General features: G+C 58.2%; 1 protein-coding gene across 5 annotated transcripts in view; it reads right to left on the bottom strand.

Annotated features, from left to right (window-relative positions):
* LTBP4 (latent transforming growth factor beta binding protein 4) overlaps positions 1 to 15,226 on the bottom strand; it is a 29,453-nt gene extending 14,227 nt beyond the window's left edge. Inside the window, exons 1-14 of one of the 5 annotated variants that reach the window (XM_027515781.1) lie at positions 15,196 to 15,226; positions 10,933 to 10,991; positions 10,638 to 10,795; positions 10,039 to 10,148; positions 4,982 to 5,173; positions 4,592 to 4,839; positions 4,413 to 4,515; positions 3,983 to 4,057; positions 3,765 to 3,887; positions 3,065 to 3,229; positions 1,729 to 1,878; positions 1,496 to 1,603; positions 814 to 945; positions 604 to 729 (exon numbers count right to left, since the gene is read on the bottom strand). In XM_027515781.1, the coding sequence (XP_027371582.1) occupies positions 604 to 729; positions 814 to 945; positions 1,496 to 1,603; positions 1,729 to 1,878; positions 3,065 to 3,229; positions 3,765 to 3,887; positions 3,983 to 4,057; positions 4,413 to 4,515; positions 4,592 to 4,839; positions 4,982 to 5,173; positions 10,039 to 10,148; positions 10,638 to 10,795; positions 10,933 to 10,991; positions 15,196 to 15,211 (1,765 nt within the window). In that variant the 5' untranslated portion in view covers positions 15,212 to 15,226. Of the gene's footprint in view, positions 1 to 603; positions 730 to 813; positions 946 to 1,495; positions 1,604 to 1,728; positions 1,879 to 3,064; positions 3,230 to 3,764; positions 3,888 to 3,982; positions 4,058 to 4,412; positions 4,516 to 4,591; positions 4,840 to 4,981; positions 5,174 to 8,549; positions 8,847 to 10,038; positions 10,149 to 10,637; positions 10,796 to 10,932; positions 10,992 to 12,769; positions 13,018 to 15,195 lie in introns of those variants that run through there. The other 4 variants (XM_027515779.1, XM_027515780.1, XM_027515782.1 and 1 more) reach the window with 4 other exon arrangements.
* Positions 15,227 to 17,299: the final 2,073 nt, after the last annotated feature.

Here is a 17,299-nt window from a genome sequence, read left to right on the forward strand (position 1 = left end):
CCAGGGACAGCAGGGGCGGAGTCAAGCTGGGGCAGGGGCCAGGCTGAAGCGGGAGCCAGGGGCGGTAGAGGGGCTCGGAGTGGGTCGGTTTAAGGCTGCGGCGGAGCTTCAGCGGTAAGGACAGGACCTGAGTTGGGGAACCAGCTTGGGCAGAGGCAGAGAGGAGAATCGTGAGGGGGACAATTTGAGGGAGGGTAGGGACTGGGTAAGGCAAGGGCGGGAAGGGCAGCTTTGCAGACTCAGAAAAGGGAAGGCAGGAGGGGGCAAGGGGTGGATTGGGGATGGGGCAATGGTGTGACAGGGCGGAAATCACGAGTCACGGTGAGGAGGTGGGTTACAGCAGTTGCGGGTCAGGGGACGGGCCTTGGAGAGGGCAGGCACTAGTCTGGAACATAAAAGGGGCGGGGCCAACGGAAGGGCGGGCAGGTCGCGAAAGAGGGAGTGGTGGGGCCGGAATCGGTCTGGAGACTGGAGACGGGGCTGGGGGCCAGGCCAAGGCAGTAGTTGGGCTGAAGGGACGTGGGAAAGCGTGCGAGGGCGGGGACTGCTCTCGAGGGAGAGCTGGAGCGAGACCCTGGCTGGGGTGGGGCCTGGATTTCTCACCCAGACACTCCGTACCCCGCGGGCCGGCTCGGAAGCCCGGCCCGCACACGCAACGGAAGCTGCCTGGCGTGTTTTCGCAGCGTCCGGGAGCACAAGGAGTGGGAACGCGGCGACATTCGTCCACGTCTGAGGGTACAGAAGGGCTGGTCAGGAGGTGACACCGTACAGCCTCCCGCCCCGCCTCCATCCTCCCCACCCAGCCTGGCTCACCGATGCAGTGTGTGCCCTGCGGACTGAGCCGGAAACCGGAGTCGCAAGCGCAGGTGTAGCCACTGGGCCGAGGGATGCACCGTCCACGGCCGCAGACCTGGGGATTGCGTTGACACTCGCCTGCAGAGGGACCTGCGGGGGTCCAGTGAGACAGGGTTCCCCCATGTATGAATCCCGTCCTTTTCACCCCAGTACAATTCCCTCAGATCCTCTACCTAAAACACCATCCTGGGTGTCCCTCCTCAAACCAAGTCTTCTCCCTCTGATGCCCTTCTCTATCATGCGATGTTCTCATCAGATCTTCTGCCTGAATCCTCCCGTACTGCCACCCCAAAGTCTCCATTTTTTAATATTTTACTTTAGAATCCCGTCCTCTGCCTGAAATATGTTCTTAGTGTCCTCCACGAAAATCACTTGTCTCACATTAACTGAGCACTTACTATCTCCTAGATACTTCACAGACAGGTTGTTTAATCCTCACAGTAATGACAGAGAATTTGCACCCAGGCCTGTCTGACTCCAGTCCCTGGTGTAAACACCACCTCATCCAGCAAACCTTGATCTTTTCCCACCAATTTCTTAACTCCTCTGGCTGTCACATCCCTATTCTATTCTAGAATCTTCACGGTGGAGCCTCCCTCCCTGGAACTCTTGCCTGTGCCCTCATTTCCCTCTACCACACCTGATTCAGGGATCCCAGGACCAGTCCAGGCAGGGATGCTAGGCAGGGGAAGCTCAGGGCCTGGCCGGGGCTCAGGCCGAGGTTCTGGGCGATGAGTGGGCAGAAAGCCTGGTAAAGAAGGGGTGTCAGCATTGGAGACCTTGATTTGGGTGTCCCTGATCATCTCCCCTTTTTTTGGTGAGCCTGGGGCAGCCCCTTGGAGACAACACCCCCTCCTCCAGAAACCAGCTCACCTGAGGGTGGTCGAGAGGTGGAAGGTGGGGCACGGGGCTGGCTGAGGGACACTCGGGGTGGTTCCTGGCCTAGGGGTCTGGTGTTGTAGCGGAGGTCGGAGGCCGAGTAATGGTAGCCAGGGCCGGCTGGGCAGATCTCCCGAAAACCCTCTGGTAACAGGAAAGGGAGAAAGATGGGCAGAGAAAGGGCAAGAGAGTAGGGGGAATGAGAGGGAAGGGTGGTGAAAGAGAAAGAGAAGAGGGAGTTGAGGGTCTGGACTTGATCGTGGGGAAGGCTTGGCCTGGGGGTGTGTTAGGGGTTTGGTTTGGATGCTGAGATGGGGTGGTACCCTGGCAAAGAATGGGATATCTCAGAGGCTAAGGGTGGGACCAAGGATGTTTTTCCCTCTTTGGGATGATGGCAGGGACAGGAGTTGAAGGCAGGGTCTGGTTTGGTGTCTACAGGGACAGGCCAGGAACCAATCAGGTCCATTGTGGGATCTGGTTTTATGCAGAAAAAGATTGCCAGGGAGGTGTCTCGGAGAGGAGTGTGTCTTGGGCAGGGCCCAAAGCTGAAGTTAGATAGGAGGCAGTGTCTCAGAAGCTGGGTACTTGGCCAAGCCTCGAGACAAAGTTGGGCAAGCAGTCTATCTCAAGGGCTATGAGAGGTTGAGGCTGGGGGTGACGCTCGTGGGACACAGCCTAACTTCAAGGTCGCGGGCCTCAGGTGTCGTTGTGGCCCAAGGTGGGGTGGGGGCCCAGGCGGAGTCCAGTCTGATGATAGGTTGTCTCAAAGGCCGGGGGTGTGGCCAAGACTAGGGTCTAACTTGATTGGAGAGTCTGGGGGCGGAGCCTAGAAGGCCTATTTGCGTCAACTCTGAAGAAAGGCAGGAAAGATTGAAGGCGGGAGGAGAAGGGGAAGACAGAGGACGAGATGGTTGGATGGCATCACCGACTCAATGAACATGAGTTTGAGTAAACTTCGGGAGTTGGTGATGGACAGGGAGGCCTGGTGTGCTGCAGTCCATGGGGTCGCAAAGAGTCGGACACGACTGATCGACTGAACTGAAATGAACTGAACTGAATTGAAAGAAAGGCAGGCTTCCAAGGTGGCCAAAGTGGTAAAGAATCCACTTTACCAATGAAGGAGATACAAGAGACCCGAGTTCGATCCCTGGGTCGGGAAAAGCCCCTGGAGTAGGAAATGGCAATCCACTCCAGTATTCTTGCCTGGGAAATTCCACGAAAAGAGAAGCCTGGCGGGCTACAATCCAAGGGGTTGCAAAGAGTCGAACAGAGAAAACGAAAGCAAAAAAAAAAAAAAAAAGCTCGAGAAAGACAGGCAGGAGGCACTCACCTGAACCGAAGGGTGGGCAAAGCTGGCAACCCCGGCCCCAGGCTTTGCCCACACGGCTGCAGCAGCAGATCTGTTTGGTGATGTTGCGTAGAATGGGCAGTGAGCAGCCGCCATCTCGAAGCACGCGGAAGCACGGCCCCTTGGCCTCTGAGATCACGTGTTGGGCTGGGGAGGACGGGGAGGAAATTCTTCAGGGAAGGGTTGGCAGTGTAGTGGTCTAGGGGATCTGGAAGGTAGGGGAATGGTCCCAAGGAGAGCTCGGTGGGTGCGAAGGGCATCTGGGAAATCTCAGAGTCTGAAGAAGAGCTGGGGCGGGGGGCCTAGAGGTCTGAGAAGGGTTCTGGGCTTGGGGAAAATCTGAGGGGGTGAAAGGGGGTCTGGGAAGGATCTCAGGATCTGAAGAAGTATCGCGAGAGATGAGGAAATGTTGGGGCTTGAGAGGAGCTGATCAAAGTCTGGAGATCTGAGTTCAAAAGGTTTAAGGGGTTCTTAGAAGAGCCAAAGAGGCTCCAGAGAGTCTGAGAGTCTAAGATGCGCGGAAGGGGAGGTACGAGTGACTGGGAGGCGGGGGACGGACCAGGGAATCTGGGAGGATCTGGGAGGGTGTGGTCTAAGTAATTCCCTAAGTAAGTAGACCCAGGGATGCTCGGCCATGAGGATAGGGTGGACACGGGACCAGCCTCAGACCCCGGCGGCTCACAGATGCAGCTGCTGCGGGACGAGTCGAGCAGAAAGCCGTCGGGGCAAACGCAAGTGTACCCGCCATGCGTGTTTGCACACTCTCCGTGCTGGCAGCGCCCTCGAGTCGCGCACTCATCCACATCTACGAGGAATGGGGTGATCCCAGAGGCATCAGGGCAAGCTCTCCGACAGCGCCTTCCCTAGACCCGAGCTCTTCCCACCCTGACTCCAGCTCACCTTCGCAGGACCCATTAACCCTTTCAAAGCCAGTTGGACACGGCCCATCTGGGGCGCCCCCCTGGTGGGTGTTACCTGTGGAGAAAGGAGAGGGGTGGGCCAGTGGCGGGAGGAGCGAGAATGGAGCGGGCGGGGGCGAAAATGGGGTGGTAGGAACTAAAAGATGTTGAGTGTGGTTTGAGCGCAAGGTCAGCCTTAGGTTGGCGAATGGCGTGAAGGTCGGGTAAGAATAGGGTAGCTAGCCAAAGTCAGAAAGTGGGATGGATGGTCCCAGCAGATATGGGTGGGTCTAGACTGGAAAGGATCCCCACAACGGGATAGGCATGACTAGAATTCGTATAAGGCTACATCCTAAGGGCAGAGTACAGGGAGCGGCAGGGTTCTCAGTCCTCCCCAGCTCCGAGCACCTTGGGGACATCCTGGGGCTTACCCAGGAGCTCCGAGCACGACTGACAGTCGTGAACGCCCCAGGCCAAGCCAGCCCCTCGGCAGCACACCTCCTGCGTCCGGAGCCCGGGCAGCGGGGACGCACACTGTGGGGAAGTGTAGGGTGAGCGCGCCCCCGCGCGGTGGCACGCTCCGGGCCCCTCCCCACCGGCCTCCTCTCACTTCGCCTCCGCGCAGCTCCCGAAAGCAGTAACCGAAGCCCGAGGCGTCCGAGTAGCCGTCCTCGCGCGGCGCGCTCTGTGCCAGCACTGTGTAGGGCGCTGCCGCCTCCGACCGTGCCGCCGCCTCTGCCCGCGCCACTGCCTCGGCATCCGCCTCCTCCCAAGGGCCGGACACACGCTCCACCTGGTGCACCACTACCGACGCCTCCTGCGGGTGCTCCACGTGGACGCTCACCATAGACGCCACACCTGGAGAGAGGCACCGCGGGTAGGAATGCAGGAAAAGGGCGCGATGGAGAAGGGTACTCAGGAGAAAGAAGGAAACATGGGAGTCAGAGGAACGACGAGGTGGTGGAGGGTACGGAGGGAACTCTGGCCGCACTCTCCTCACCATGTTCATCATCGCGGTGGTTGGCCAGCGGCATGGTGTACACAGAGCGGGTGAAGCCTGGCATGGCCGGGGCCGGGGGCCGGGCGCCCGATGAATGCAACTGGCAGAACTTGCCAGCGAAGTCCGGGGGACAGAGGCAGCGATCAGGCTTCACGCACACTCCTCCATTGTGACAGATCAAGGGACACAGGACTGGGGAGAGAGCGAGGACACTCAGGGTCGGCAACCCTCCTTGCAGCCTCTCTTGGGACGAGAGCACCCTCACTTAGTTCAGCCCCTAACGTTATAACTACACCGTCAAAGGTATCACTCAGTTCTAAGTCGTTCACCCTTGAGTCGTCTTGCGTCATCTCACTAACCCTGACCACTGGCATAGGCTGGGTCCAGGCCCCGGAGGTGTAGCCCCGCCCTCTGAGTCCACTCGCCACGCCCCCAAGCTCCTCCTTCACTTTCATATCGCCCCGCCCTCCCTCTCAAGTCCCACTTTCCCGCAGAGTCCGAGGCTTACTAGCCCCGCCCAGATAGTGTTGGCCCCGCCTATAGGCTCAGTCACGTCCACTCTAACTCGCGCCTTCGCATTTAGTCCTGCCCATTTTTTGCTGTTCCAGCCCCGTCAGACCCAGCGCTTGTCACTTCCATTGACTAAAACTACACTTCAGTCACTCCTTGGCACCATCCCGTGCTCGCAACTCTGTCTCCTTACCATTCTAGGCACGTTTGCACCCGGGGCGGCAGGTTCAAGCTCCGCCCACAGGCTGTCCGTTTCTCCCCGCCCCGTCCCCGCCTCTCGCGTCTATGCGCCCCGCCCACATCGCGTTCTTCTACCCTAAGGATTGCAAACCCCGCCCATCGAGGCGTCTAACCTGCTGCGTTTAGCTCCACCCACCTTCCCCTCCTCACGTTAGTTTGCCCTGGCTCGCTCGCCCGCGCTCCTCTCATCCCACCTACCCGCTATCTGCGCGTTCTAGCCCCACATCCCCGCGCTCTGTCTCCGCCCACCTCCCCTCTGGCTCCGGCTCCCCGGTTCCAGCTCTGACTTCCCGCCTCCGGTAGCCCCGGGGCGGGGCCAGCGGGAACGCGCCTGCTCTCCCCTGTGCGCGTCCTCGTTGGGCCTTGGGCCACCTTGGGGCGGGGCACTGCCAGCTGTGCGGCGGGGTAAACAAAGAGAGGGGTGCGGCGGGGGCAGGGCGGCGGCTCCTCGTTCTGGACCCTTGGGGGAGCCCCGAGCCCGCTGAGCCAAAGAAGGCCGGACACATCCTGCGAGGGCACCCCCCTCCCTTTCTCCCCTGGGGCTGCCGAGAACAGCTGGAGACAGCTGTGCGGAGGGGAGGAAGGGGGCAGGCGGCCGGGACCGTCCAGAAAGGCGTGTGTGGGATTCTGAGCCACACACTGGAGACAGGAAAACATAGAGGGAGCCCCCTCAACTTATAAGGGTACGGAGACTGGACTCCTGAGAAGAGATCAGTTAGAAGGCAGCACTCCGCCGTTCGAAGACCTCAGGAGGTTTCTGGAACAGAAAGGGAGCCGATCCCAAAGGAAAAGGAGGCAGAAGGAACCTCTTTAGTCCTTTTGGGGAGAGTTACCTACTAACAGGACTCTAGTGACTTAGAAGGAACGGCCAATTTGAGGGTGCTGAGAGCAAGGTGGAGATGGAGTAGTGGAATTCTTTCCAGCACATGAGAGCCTCCGCTGTTTGAGAAGATTCTAAGATATTGTGGAATACCCGCTTCCCTCTCAGCTAAGGGATAAGGTGCCCCAGTCTTTAGATTAATGGCTGCTTGAGGGGAGCACAGTATCTGGAGTCCTCTTGGGAGAATCAGCTGATCAAGACCAACTTTGGGTTTTTCTGAAAATAGAGGAATCAGAAGTTTCTGGGGGAGGGTGTCAGCTGGGAGGGAAGGACTTGGATACCCAGCAATCAGGGATCTCTGACGGGATTCAGTTGGAAATAGAAGAAAACGGGAAACTTTTTCAGGAAGGGAATTCAGCTAGAGTAGTTATCACTGTACAGCCTTTGTAATCTGGGGTTTCCCCTGGAAGTGGGGAGGAGTAGCAGGGGGACAAAACTAGAGTTCTCTGGTGAGGGGTGCAGTTTGGGGCGATTACATCAGAAGAATGGGCGGGAACTTCACTGAAGGGGCTGGTCTCTGGAGTCTGTTGATAGCGGTGCGGAGGGGCATGGGGACTGAGGGCAGAGATTCTTGGCTCCCCTAGTTAGGGGGCTCAGGCCAGGACTACAGGGTGCTCTAAGAGGGGTCCTTAATTAAGTGGCAGGCTTAGGAAAGGCTTAACTAGGAATGAAGTTTCCAAAATAAGAAGAGTCTCTGTTGGGGGCAGCGGTCGGGGGAGGGGGCATTTCCGAGCCATCAAAGACACTGCTTTGTCTTCTCTTGTCCTGAATGTAGCCCCCCCACCCCCATCCAGCTCCCTGAGGGCTCCCACACCCAGGGCGGGCCGCTAGATGGGCACAGGCAACTCCATGTCCCACACCCCTGGAGGGTTGAGGAGCTGAGGACATCGAGGTCCTCCCGAGGTCAGCCCCCCGCCCCGCCCCTCGCAGTCCCCTCCTTGCGCCTCCAGGGGCTTGGCACCCGCCTGGGCACGGCGCCTGGCAGAGGCCCGTTGAGGCTGGGCCGGGAGGGAGTGAGGGAAAGAGGGAGGAAGGGGTGGAGAGAGGGAGTGGCAGCGGGCGGGGGCTCCGGCGAGAGATGAGCTCACGCCGGCCAGGGCTGCGTTGGCCGGGGGCCAGGCTGGGCGAGTTCTCGGCGCCAGGGGCCCCCACTCCCCACTCCAGAGGGCCTCCGGGACTGGGGGCAGGTAGGCCCAGACTCTGAGAGCCCACCCACCATCACGCCCTGGAGCCAACAGGTGGCCCACTACCCCTACCTCACCTGACTCCCCCCGCCCCCACCAGGGCTCTCCATCTCTAGAGGAGCCTGGTGCGCAGACCCTCCTGTCCCCTCTGACCCCCAGGGGGCGCCTTTCCCCCCAGACCGCCTGTTGGATTGCTCTTCCACGTGCGACCCTTGCAACTCAGGGTCTTGCAGAGACCCTCCTATGAACACCTTTCCTCTCAGCTCTCAGGATCGACTTTCCACACCCCAATCCCACTCCTCACAGGCACTTCCATCCTAGACTTTCCTAATGCCTCCCACCCAAAGAAGCAGAAACGGAAAACCGCTTCTCAAGGCCCTGGAACTTTCCCTTGGACTCTGGGGACCCCTGCTCACAGTCGCAGGATTCAGGCCCCTTTCCCCCAAGTTCCAGAGCCCCTCAATTCTGAGATTCCCCACTTTTACTCAAAGGAAAGAAAGTCAGCCCCCGTCGCCTCACATGGGACACGACAGGTCCCTGAGAACCCTCACTACTTGCAGAATCAGGACTCTCAGGATCCAACCCCAAAAGCCAGGAATTTGAGGCTCTCTTCCTCAAATAAGCTGGGGATCCCCCAGCACTCTGGCACAAGGAATCTGGGATCCCTCTTCCTGGGGACTGTCTCCCTCATCCCCAGGGATCCTCCACCTCCCCCCCGGGAACCCCTCCCTCTGGACCACCACCCCGCACTCACAGGCGCGGAAGCCGGGTCCCCCCGGGGCCGCCCCGCCGGGCGCGCCGCTGTCCACGCTGGTGGTGTTGCGGGGCGCGCAGGTCGGGGTGCAGCGGGGGCCGGTGGGCCCATGGACGCAGCTCAGGCCGCACACGGCCGGGGTGAAGCGCACGCGGAGGCGCTCTCGGGGTCGACCTAGCCCGGGCTGCGGCCGGAGCAGCGCCAGCAGCACCAATAGCGACACCCAGAGCAGCCGCGCGCCGCCCGCCATGGCTGCAGCGCCGCGCTCCGCCGCGCCGCCGCCCCAGCCCGCCCGAGGGGCCCGGCCGCGCCCGCCCGCCCGCGGGGGAGGGCGGCCGCGCCCCCGCTCAGGCCCCCCCTCCCCACCACTCCCTCCCCGGCGGCCGCGCGGGGGCGCGTGGGGCTGGGCGCGCAGCCAGAGACGCGCAGGCTGGGCGCTAGACTCGGAGCGGGGAGGGGGGCGCCCCCTCTGCTCCCGCCCCGCATCAACAAGTGAATGGGGCCCGCAGGGGAGCGGCGGGGAAGGGAACAGGTGGGGGCGGGCCGGTCCCCCCCACACCCCACCCCAGACCAAGCTGAGTGTTTAAAGAGGAAAGAGTAGTGGGGGCCGCATTTGGGGAGAAGGCTAAAGGCTGTCCCCGCCTCAGTCACAGAGACAAGGGCTTCATCTGAGTAGGCGATTGTCATGGCACATCTGGGCAGCCAGGTGGCACATCTGGGGGGTGGGAGGAGAAGGGTCGGTGCACCTGGGCACACGAAGTGACTGGGGGTCTGCCTGGTGGGCAGGACGCTGGAGGGGCCCACTTGAGGACGCAGTCACATCTGACCGGGATCCTCACACCTGGGAGGAGGAGTCAGAATGGATTAGGGGAAACGGTGGAGGAAGATGGTGGGCGGGGGTCCTCACATCTGGCGGAAGGCCCACATCTGGAAGACTTTAGGGAGGAGGGGACACATCTGGGCTGAAGGCCACAGCAGGAGGGAGACTTTTGAGGGTAGCGGAGACTAGGGGGTGTGCTAGCCCAGGGGCTGAGAGCTGGAGCAAGAGGAGATGGGGAGGAGGGTTGGGAGAGCAGTGGGAGGCCTTTGGCCCCTAGCCGCCCCGCAATTTGGGGCATTAGGTGGCCCGGCAGGCGCCAACCCGCACAATCGCTTTTGTTGTCTGGGCTAGTTCGGGCGCTCTCTGCCGGGACAGCGCCCCCCTCTTCGGCCGCGGGGAGCCCGGACGCTTGGCTTCCTGGCCCCACCCCCGCGGGTCACCGCCTCTGGCCCGCGTCTAGTCCTGTCCCGGACTCACCTCTCGCAGCCGGACGCCGGGGTCCCTAGAGGGGGCTGAGTCCTGGGGAGGGGTGCTGAGCTACAGTGGGGGACGGCTAGGCGGCGGCTGCACCGTGGGAACCAGACGGCTTTATCTGGCCCGGAACCCCCCCATCCCCCTTCACCGCCTCCCCGCCCCCCAACCCGGCGGAGGAAGGGCGGATGTTCTTACCCCGGGACTGGCCGGCAGGGGCGCGCTGTGGGGGCCTCCTTCTCAGCAATGCCCGGGTCCCCGGCCCGCGGGGCCGCCGTCGCCTCAGCAGGGCTCGGGCTTCCTGCAGCCTGGGTGGGAGGGGGCAGAGAAGAAGTTGTCACCGGGGTTAGGCTGACCCCCTCCCCCCAACTCCCGCGGCTGGAAGGGACCTCCTACATCAGGAGGTCTTCCAGTGGAGGCTCTGCATCCCCCTTCCATCTCTTTCTGGGGATCAGGCCTGGAACATTCTTTAGAGTCTAGGAAGGACAAAGTCAGTGGGAGAAACCAGGATGAGGGAGGGAGAGAGAGAGAAGACAGAGGAAAGAGACAGGTAACTAACTATGAGAGAAAGAGACAGAGGCAAAGAACCAATAGAGAGAGAGAGAGAGACACGGAGACAGAGACAGAGAGATAGAAACTGAAAGACCTAGAGACAGCCATAGGCAAGAAAAGGAGAAATAGAAACAGAGACACAAGTTAGTAGAGAGAGCAAGGAAAAGGAGACCCAGGGAGCAGGGAGATATGTGCTGGAAATGGCGGGGTTGGGAGCATCTAGCAGGAGAGGGTCACACACTCACGTCAGTGGCTGCCAGTTAAGGGACACCTGTCTCTTCCTCACGCTGGGGCTGGCGCTCTGCAGCTCTGGGGGCCCTGGAGCCAGGCAACGCTGAAGGCCTGCACACTTTTCGGGCCGGCAGCTCCGGACCCTGCAGGAGGCTTCAGAGACAGCCAGGGACTAAGTGGAAAAGGAGGCAACCGAGTTCTTCTTTCATCCAGCTCTCCAGATGGAGTGAGGGATGAGGAAGGGACCCCCAGCTCCTCTGCTTCTACCATCTTTCCCCTCCAACCTATACCCCGCCTACAAGAACCCACCTCTAAAGCAGCGGCTTCTCCTGGGCGATCGGCTTGGACAGCAGCGACAAGCAGGAGCACTATAAATAGAGGGATGGAAGTCACTCAGCCTCTAGCACTATAGAACTCCCCAAAGGACAGTGATGAGGGATAGGGAAGGGGAAGCCAAGATAAAGCTGGAGGGTGCTTGGGGTTGATATGTGACCAATCTGAGGCACTTCGCTCGATGCCTCAGTTTCCCCATCTGTACAATGGGAGGCAAATTTGTTTAGGTAAAGGTCACAGCAACTTCACGTTTATTTTCCTTCTGAAATGTTTGTGGATAAGGCATTATTGGAAAAGACATTTTAAAGTCTTTTTTGAAAAAGAGAGAGACTCAGAGGATTTCTAAGGGCACTTCCAACCCGGCTCTGGGAATCTAGAACCCCGCCCTCCCCGCACGTCCCTGTCCTGGACTCAGCCGTCATCCCGCAGTTTGCCGGCAGATGGCACCACGTCCACAGGCCTCAACCGCTGGGGAGGGAAGTCCTCTTTTGACTGTGGGTCCAGCGGGGTGCAGAGGTGGACAGGGATACAGGAGCCACAGCTCAGCACTGAGAATCCCGAAGTCTGAGTTCTAGCCCGTTCCTGCCCTTCCACGCTGTGTGTCCTGGAGCCAGAGTCTCCTGGTCTTTGGGCCTCAGTTTCCCGCCTGACCACGAGGAAGGAGTCGTTCTTCGGAGGAATCTCCGCGCCGGGAGGGTCTCCGATTCAGGCTGGCGGAGCCCTCAGCTTGGGCGCAAGTGCGTCGCAACCCAGGGGCCCCCCAGACAAATCCATTATCCCCAGGCTAAGGGGGACGAGGACCGTGGGCGCGCGCGCAGGTCAGGAGAGAGGAGCAGCGCGGGATGCTGCGAAGGGGATGTCGGCCGTATGGACTCTTTTTAGACGGGTGGGGCCCGGTAGAGAAGGGGGCGGCCCGGGTGGGAGCCTCCCTGACCCCCGATCCTGCCGTCATTCCCTCCCGCCTTTTCTCCGGGTTAACCCCTTCCCAGCCCCGCCCCCGGAGCGGCTCGGGTTACTAAACGTATTCGCAGAGACCGAGGCGGGAGCGGAGCCCGGGGCCTTTGTAACGGAGCGCTGGGCCGCAGGGCGGGGGGTGGGGATACTGGGCAGACTGTTTCCTCCGATCTCGTCACCCGTAGACAGGAAGAGTGGCTATAACTCCCAAATCTATACGAAATTCTGGATTTCTTGCCGCGAAATCACTGGTACCTCATTCAACCCCAGAATCCTCTAATTCTAGAAAACTAAAGCATCCTTAACCCTCGTGAAATCTGAGCAGCCCCCACCCCACCTCCGCACAATTTCCCACAAGCCCCTCCGCCATCAACACCAAACTCCAAGTCTTATAGGGAAAGGTCTCTATTAATTAATTCAAGCATTCCCAAACCCCAGAAAACCAGGACGTCTCAACTCCTCCTTAAAGCGCCTTGATAACCTCCCATACTCTTCCTCCTTAAGCATCCCAGAAACCTGGGGGACCCCGTCTCAGCTCGGCCCCACCCATCTATCATCCTAGGAGAACCCAAAGCCCCATCCCTATATAAACTGGGACCCTGCTCCAAATAGACTCTAGAATTCTCTGGAGCCACATCTGTCTCTACCGCACCGGCGGGGAGTCCCTCCGCCCAGAACCTCAATACACCTCGGATTCTAACCCCTACAAAACAGAGGGCCCTAATAAATCCAAGAGCTCTGGTTCTTTATCCCTATCACGAAGCAGTGGGTTCATGTTCCCCTAAATCCGAAATTCCTGGACCGCCAGACTTATTGGGTAGAGGAGGCACAAGGACGAAGGGGCCGCAGCGGGGCTTACCCGGCCGGACGGCCCGGGATCGCCGCGACCTCGACGGCCTGGCTGGTGCTGGGGCCGGCGGCGGAGGCGGCAGTGGCGGCGGCTGCAAGGAGCGGCAGCAGCAGCACCAGCAGGAGGGGGCGGCGGCCGCTGGGGCCAGGCAGCCGCATCGTGTCCGGCGTGGAGTCGCGCTCCAGGCGGCCCGTCTGTCCAGCGGGTCCGGCTCGGCGCTACCCCGCCTCCCGCCCCCGCCGGAGGCCTACTCATTTTCTCCACAATCCCAGTCGCGGGCTGCGAACTTCCCGCCAATCAGAGCCCGGTGCCACCAGGGGGCGCTGCCTACACGGCCAATCAGGAGACGACAGGGGAGGGGCTACGTGGACAGGTGCCGGGCGGGGGGCGCTGGGGCCCGGAATTTTCAGTGCCTAGAAGGGTACTGGCTCAGTGAATCCTGTCTTAAAGGAGAGGCCCCAAGTGTGGAGCTGCTGGGGCTCCTCTTAGTCGATGCGTAGGTGGTAGGCGTGAAAGCTTGCTGAGTCGCTTGAGTCGTGTCCGACTCTGTGAGACTCTATGGACTGTAGCCCGCCCGGCTCCTCTGTCCATGAGATTCTCCAGGCAACAATGCTGGAGTGGGTTGCCATGCCCTCCTCCAGGGGATCTTCCCTACCCAGGGATAGAACCTGCGTCTCCTGCATCTCCTGGTTTGCAGGCAGATTCTTTACCGCTGAGCCACCTAGGAAGCCCGGTTCCCCTAAATTAGACTCCCTCTGGAAGACCTCATCTCTCGGCTCACAGTCCTGGGAGAAATCCATCAGAATTTGCTCCCCGACGGGGGTAGATTCCGGAAGAACCCACGAGTGCCCAGTTCTTACGCGAGAGACTCAGGATTCCGGGGGCTAATTCTAATGCTGCACCAAGCTCCAGGTCCCGACCCCCGGACGGTACCCGGACTCTACACCCTCCCACAGGATTGGCCCCTTCTCAAGGCCCTGTGTTTCAGGGGTTCCAGGCTTGACAAACAATAGCTTGTTCCTAGGAAAGTTGTAGCCTCTGCCTCTCACAGGACCATGGCTGGGCCCCTAATTCACAGACTCTGCTTCCCTTCCAGAGGGCTCCCCCGGCTCTGCTCCCCTACTTGCACCCCTCTTCACTCCACCCCCCCACCTCCAGAGGGTACCACACCCACTTCCCTGACTGAATTTTTAAAAGCTGAGAGCCCATTCCCAGAATTGCAGACTTTTTCTCCTTAAAGAATTCTAGTCCTGGGACTTCCCTGGTGGCTCAGTGGTAAAGAATTTGCCTGCCAAAGCAGGAGACACGGATTTGATCCCTGATCCAGGAAAATCCTACATGCCTCGGAGCAGCGAAGCCTGTGCACCACAACTATTAAGCCTGTGCTCTAGAGTTCGGGAACTGCAGCTACTGAGTCCATATGCAGCAACTACTGAAGGTTGCATGCTATAGACCCCTGCCTCACTAGAGAAAAGCCCATGCAGCAATGAAGACCCAGCACAGTCAAAACTAAATAAAATTAAAAGAAGAAAAAAAAAAAAAAAGAATTCCAGTCCCCTCCCTTCCTAGGGACATCTACCACTGGGAGCACCAAGCCACAAGGGGCCTTAGTCCCCACCTGCTCCCACTTTAGTGGGTTTAGGGCTCCAAGCCCTGCTCACAACCGTCCAACTCAGAGGGTCTCAAGCCCAGCCCAGTCCTTTCATTATAAATTCAAGGCTCCACTTTTCTTGGAATTAAAAACCCTCTCTTCTCCCAAAGGCATCAGCGCTTTAGAGCCTGAACCCCAGTTCCCCATCCCTTCTCCTCTGAGTTTCAGACCAAATCCTTTCCCACAAGAATTAGGCTGAGGCCCCACACTTAGGGTGCCAAACCCTACCCACTTCTTGTTGCCCCTCCAGGGGTTCCAAACCCTAAGGTTTCCAGGTCTGTAGCCTTAGCCCCACCCTGAGTAGATCCCAGGCTCCACCCACACAGGGTACCAGGCCTGACCAAAGGGCTGACCCCAGGCTAAGAACAGCAATCAATTCAGCTTCGACCTCATCCCCGACTCCTGCTCCTTCTTCCAGGGGGTGTGCAAGGGGGACAGGGGGTCTCTTCACCCTCCCTCCTTACCTTGAGGCATACGGGCTGACTCACACAGACACATGCACCCGTCACCACCACCCACAGTCTCCACCCAACACTGCCACCCATAAGTCTGGGCTCACACACTGTCCAGGACACACAGCCTCTTGGAGCAGGAATGATGGCACTCAGGCCCCATTCAGGGACGTCCGTGGGCTGTCCCTGCTCAATGATGGAGTGCCCGGCTCTGCCCACTGAATGTGCTGTGAGCTGTGTCCCTGTCTTCGTGTGGCTCCCATGATCCCTGCTGACATGGCCCTGCAGGACGATGTGGCCCTGCTCCCATTGCCCCCCTCCCCATCTCCTACCCTGTAGCTGGAGCATTTGCTGGGGGCGCTGCCGAAATTTCTCCCTTCTGCTTGGGATTCAGGGCATCTTCAATGCTCGTTGCTAGGCAACAGCCTCTGGCTCACCACTGCAACTTCCGGGGATGGCTTTGGCTTCCCCTCCCCCCAGAATTTGGAGTTCCCAGCTCCCAGTCCCTCCCTATCAGTGCTACTACCCCCCCCAGGGTTGTTTCTATGTCACTCCCAGATCCTGATCTGATCTCAATCCTTCAGAATCTCTCAGAGTTCTAGAGTCCTGGCCTTCCAGAAGCTTCCTCCATTGTATGTGCTCACACATAGGGTTTTACCTTGGTATGAAAAACAAAAACAAACAAATCTCTTTAGTATTCTAGATTTTCTGACATTCTCACCCTCAGTTCTAGGATCACTAGTATCCCAAAACAGTATTCTGGATTCCCTGGCATGGAAAAAACTCTCTCAATATTCCAGCTCTATGAGCATCACAAAATACCCGCATATTCTAGAGCACAGACATTTCAGAACACTCATGTTTTAGACTCACTCATCTTTTAGGGCTCATGTTCTAGATTCTCTGGCAATCCAGAGCCCATTGATATTATGGATTTCTTAGAATGCAAAGCAATCCTCTAGTGATCTAGAAGGGTTGACATTCCAGAACACTGCTATGCTCTAGATTTCCTAGTAATCCAGATTCTTTTCTATGTCCTACAATTCTCAGCATTCTAGAATCTCTGGCTTGTAAAACATTCCTACTGGGATAGGCATTCTAGAACACTCTTCAGTTCTAGAATCATCAAATTTCCAGGTTGTTTTTCAGAAACTTCTGCAGTGTGGATTCTTTGATAGGCAGGGGAGAAGCCTAATATTGTTCATGCACTAACACTATAGAATATTCCTGTGTTCTAGATCGCCTAACATTCTGCCAAGTTACAGAAGTTCTGGCATCCCAGAAACCCTGGACTTCTAGAACTAGCACACTCTAAAATCCCTTGTTCTTAGTTGACCTACTTTCTCTTTTTTTCATTGACCCAAGGAAAAGATGCAGAAAACTTTCCTGAGGAGCTGCCAGAGGAATAGGTATTATCTGGAGGAAAACCTCAAGGATGTCAGGCTGGGGCAAGCTGATGCCATCCTATACACCTTCTCTGTTGTGAGCAAGAGAGGGGTAAAGACTGGGCAGCCGGAGATGTGGAGGGGCAAGGTGTTTGCAGTAGTGAGGTTTGGGGCACAAATGTCACCTAGCCGACAGCTGTGTTTCTGCCAGCCTGTACCTATTCATCCCTGTTTGTGGTAATAGTATCCTGATTCACCTTTAAGGAGCTCTTCCTTCACTCTGTCAGCATGGGGCTGACCTCACTGCCTGGCTTGTGAGGGTACATGATCCCTGGAAAGACACAATGATTGCTTCAGGAATGGCCAGCCCATTCAGTTTAAGCCAGTGAGGATCAATACTGTGATTCTGCTGCTACAAAGAGACATGACTCTTGTCATGTATGGATATGAGAGCTGGATCATAACGAAGGTTGAGTGCTGCAGAATTGATGCTTTTGAACTGTGGTGCTGGAGAAGACTCTTGAGAGTCCCTTGGACAGCAAGGAGATCAAACCAGTCAATCTTAAAGGAAATCAACCCTGAATACTCATTGGAAGGACTGATGCTGAAGCTGAAACTCCAATACTTTGGCCACTTGATGTGAACAGCTGACTCATTGGAAAAGACCTGGATGCTGGCCAAGATTGAAGACAGAAGGAGAAGAGGGTGACAGAGGATGAGATGGTTGGATAGCATCACGGATTCAATCGACATGAGCTTGGGCAAACTCTGGGAGATGGTGAGGGACAGGGAAGCCTGGTGTGCTACAGTCCATGGGATCATGAAGAGCTGGACATGGCTTGGAGACTGAACAACAACAGAGACAAAAAGTTGCTAAGGAGCTATGTGGAGTCATCTTGGCACAGAGCGCGGAAAACCTGACTGAGAATGATCTCAGAGGAGAAGAAAGCCAAAGGATGGAGAGACATTCCGGATGAGTATTTGAGCCCTGGATCCAGCCATGCCTGAAGCCAGAGTGTAAACGAATTCCCCTTCTTCACTTAAACTGAGA

Source organism: Bos indicus x Bos taurus, chromosome 18 (assembly GCF_003369695.1).
Source record: "Bos indicus x Bos taurus breed Angus x Brahman F1 hybrid chromosome 18, Bos_hybrid_MaternalHap_v2.0, whole genome shotgun sequence".
Classification (NCBI taxonomy): domain Eukaryota; kingdom Metazoa; phylum Chordata; class Mammalia; order Artiodactyla; family Bovidae; genus Bos; species Bos indicus x Bos taurus.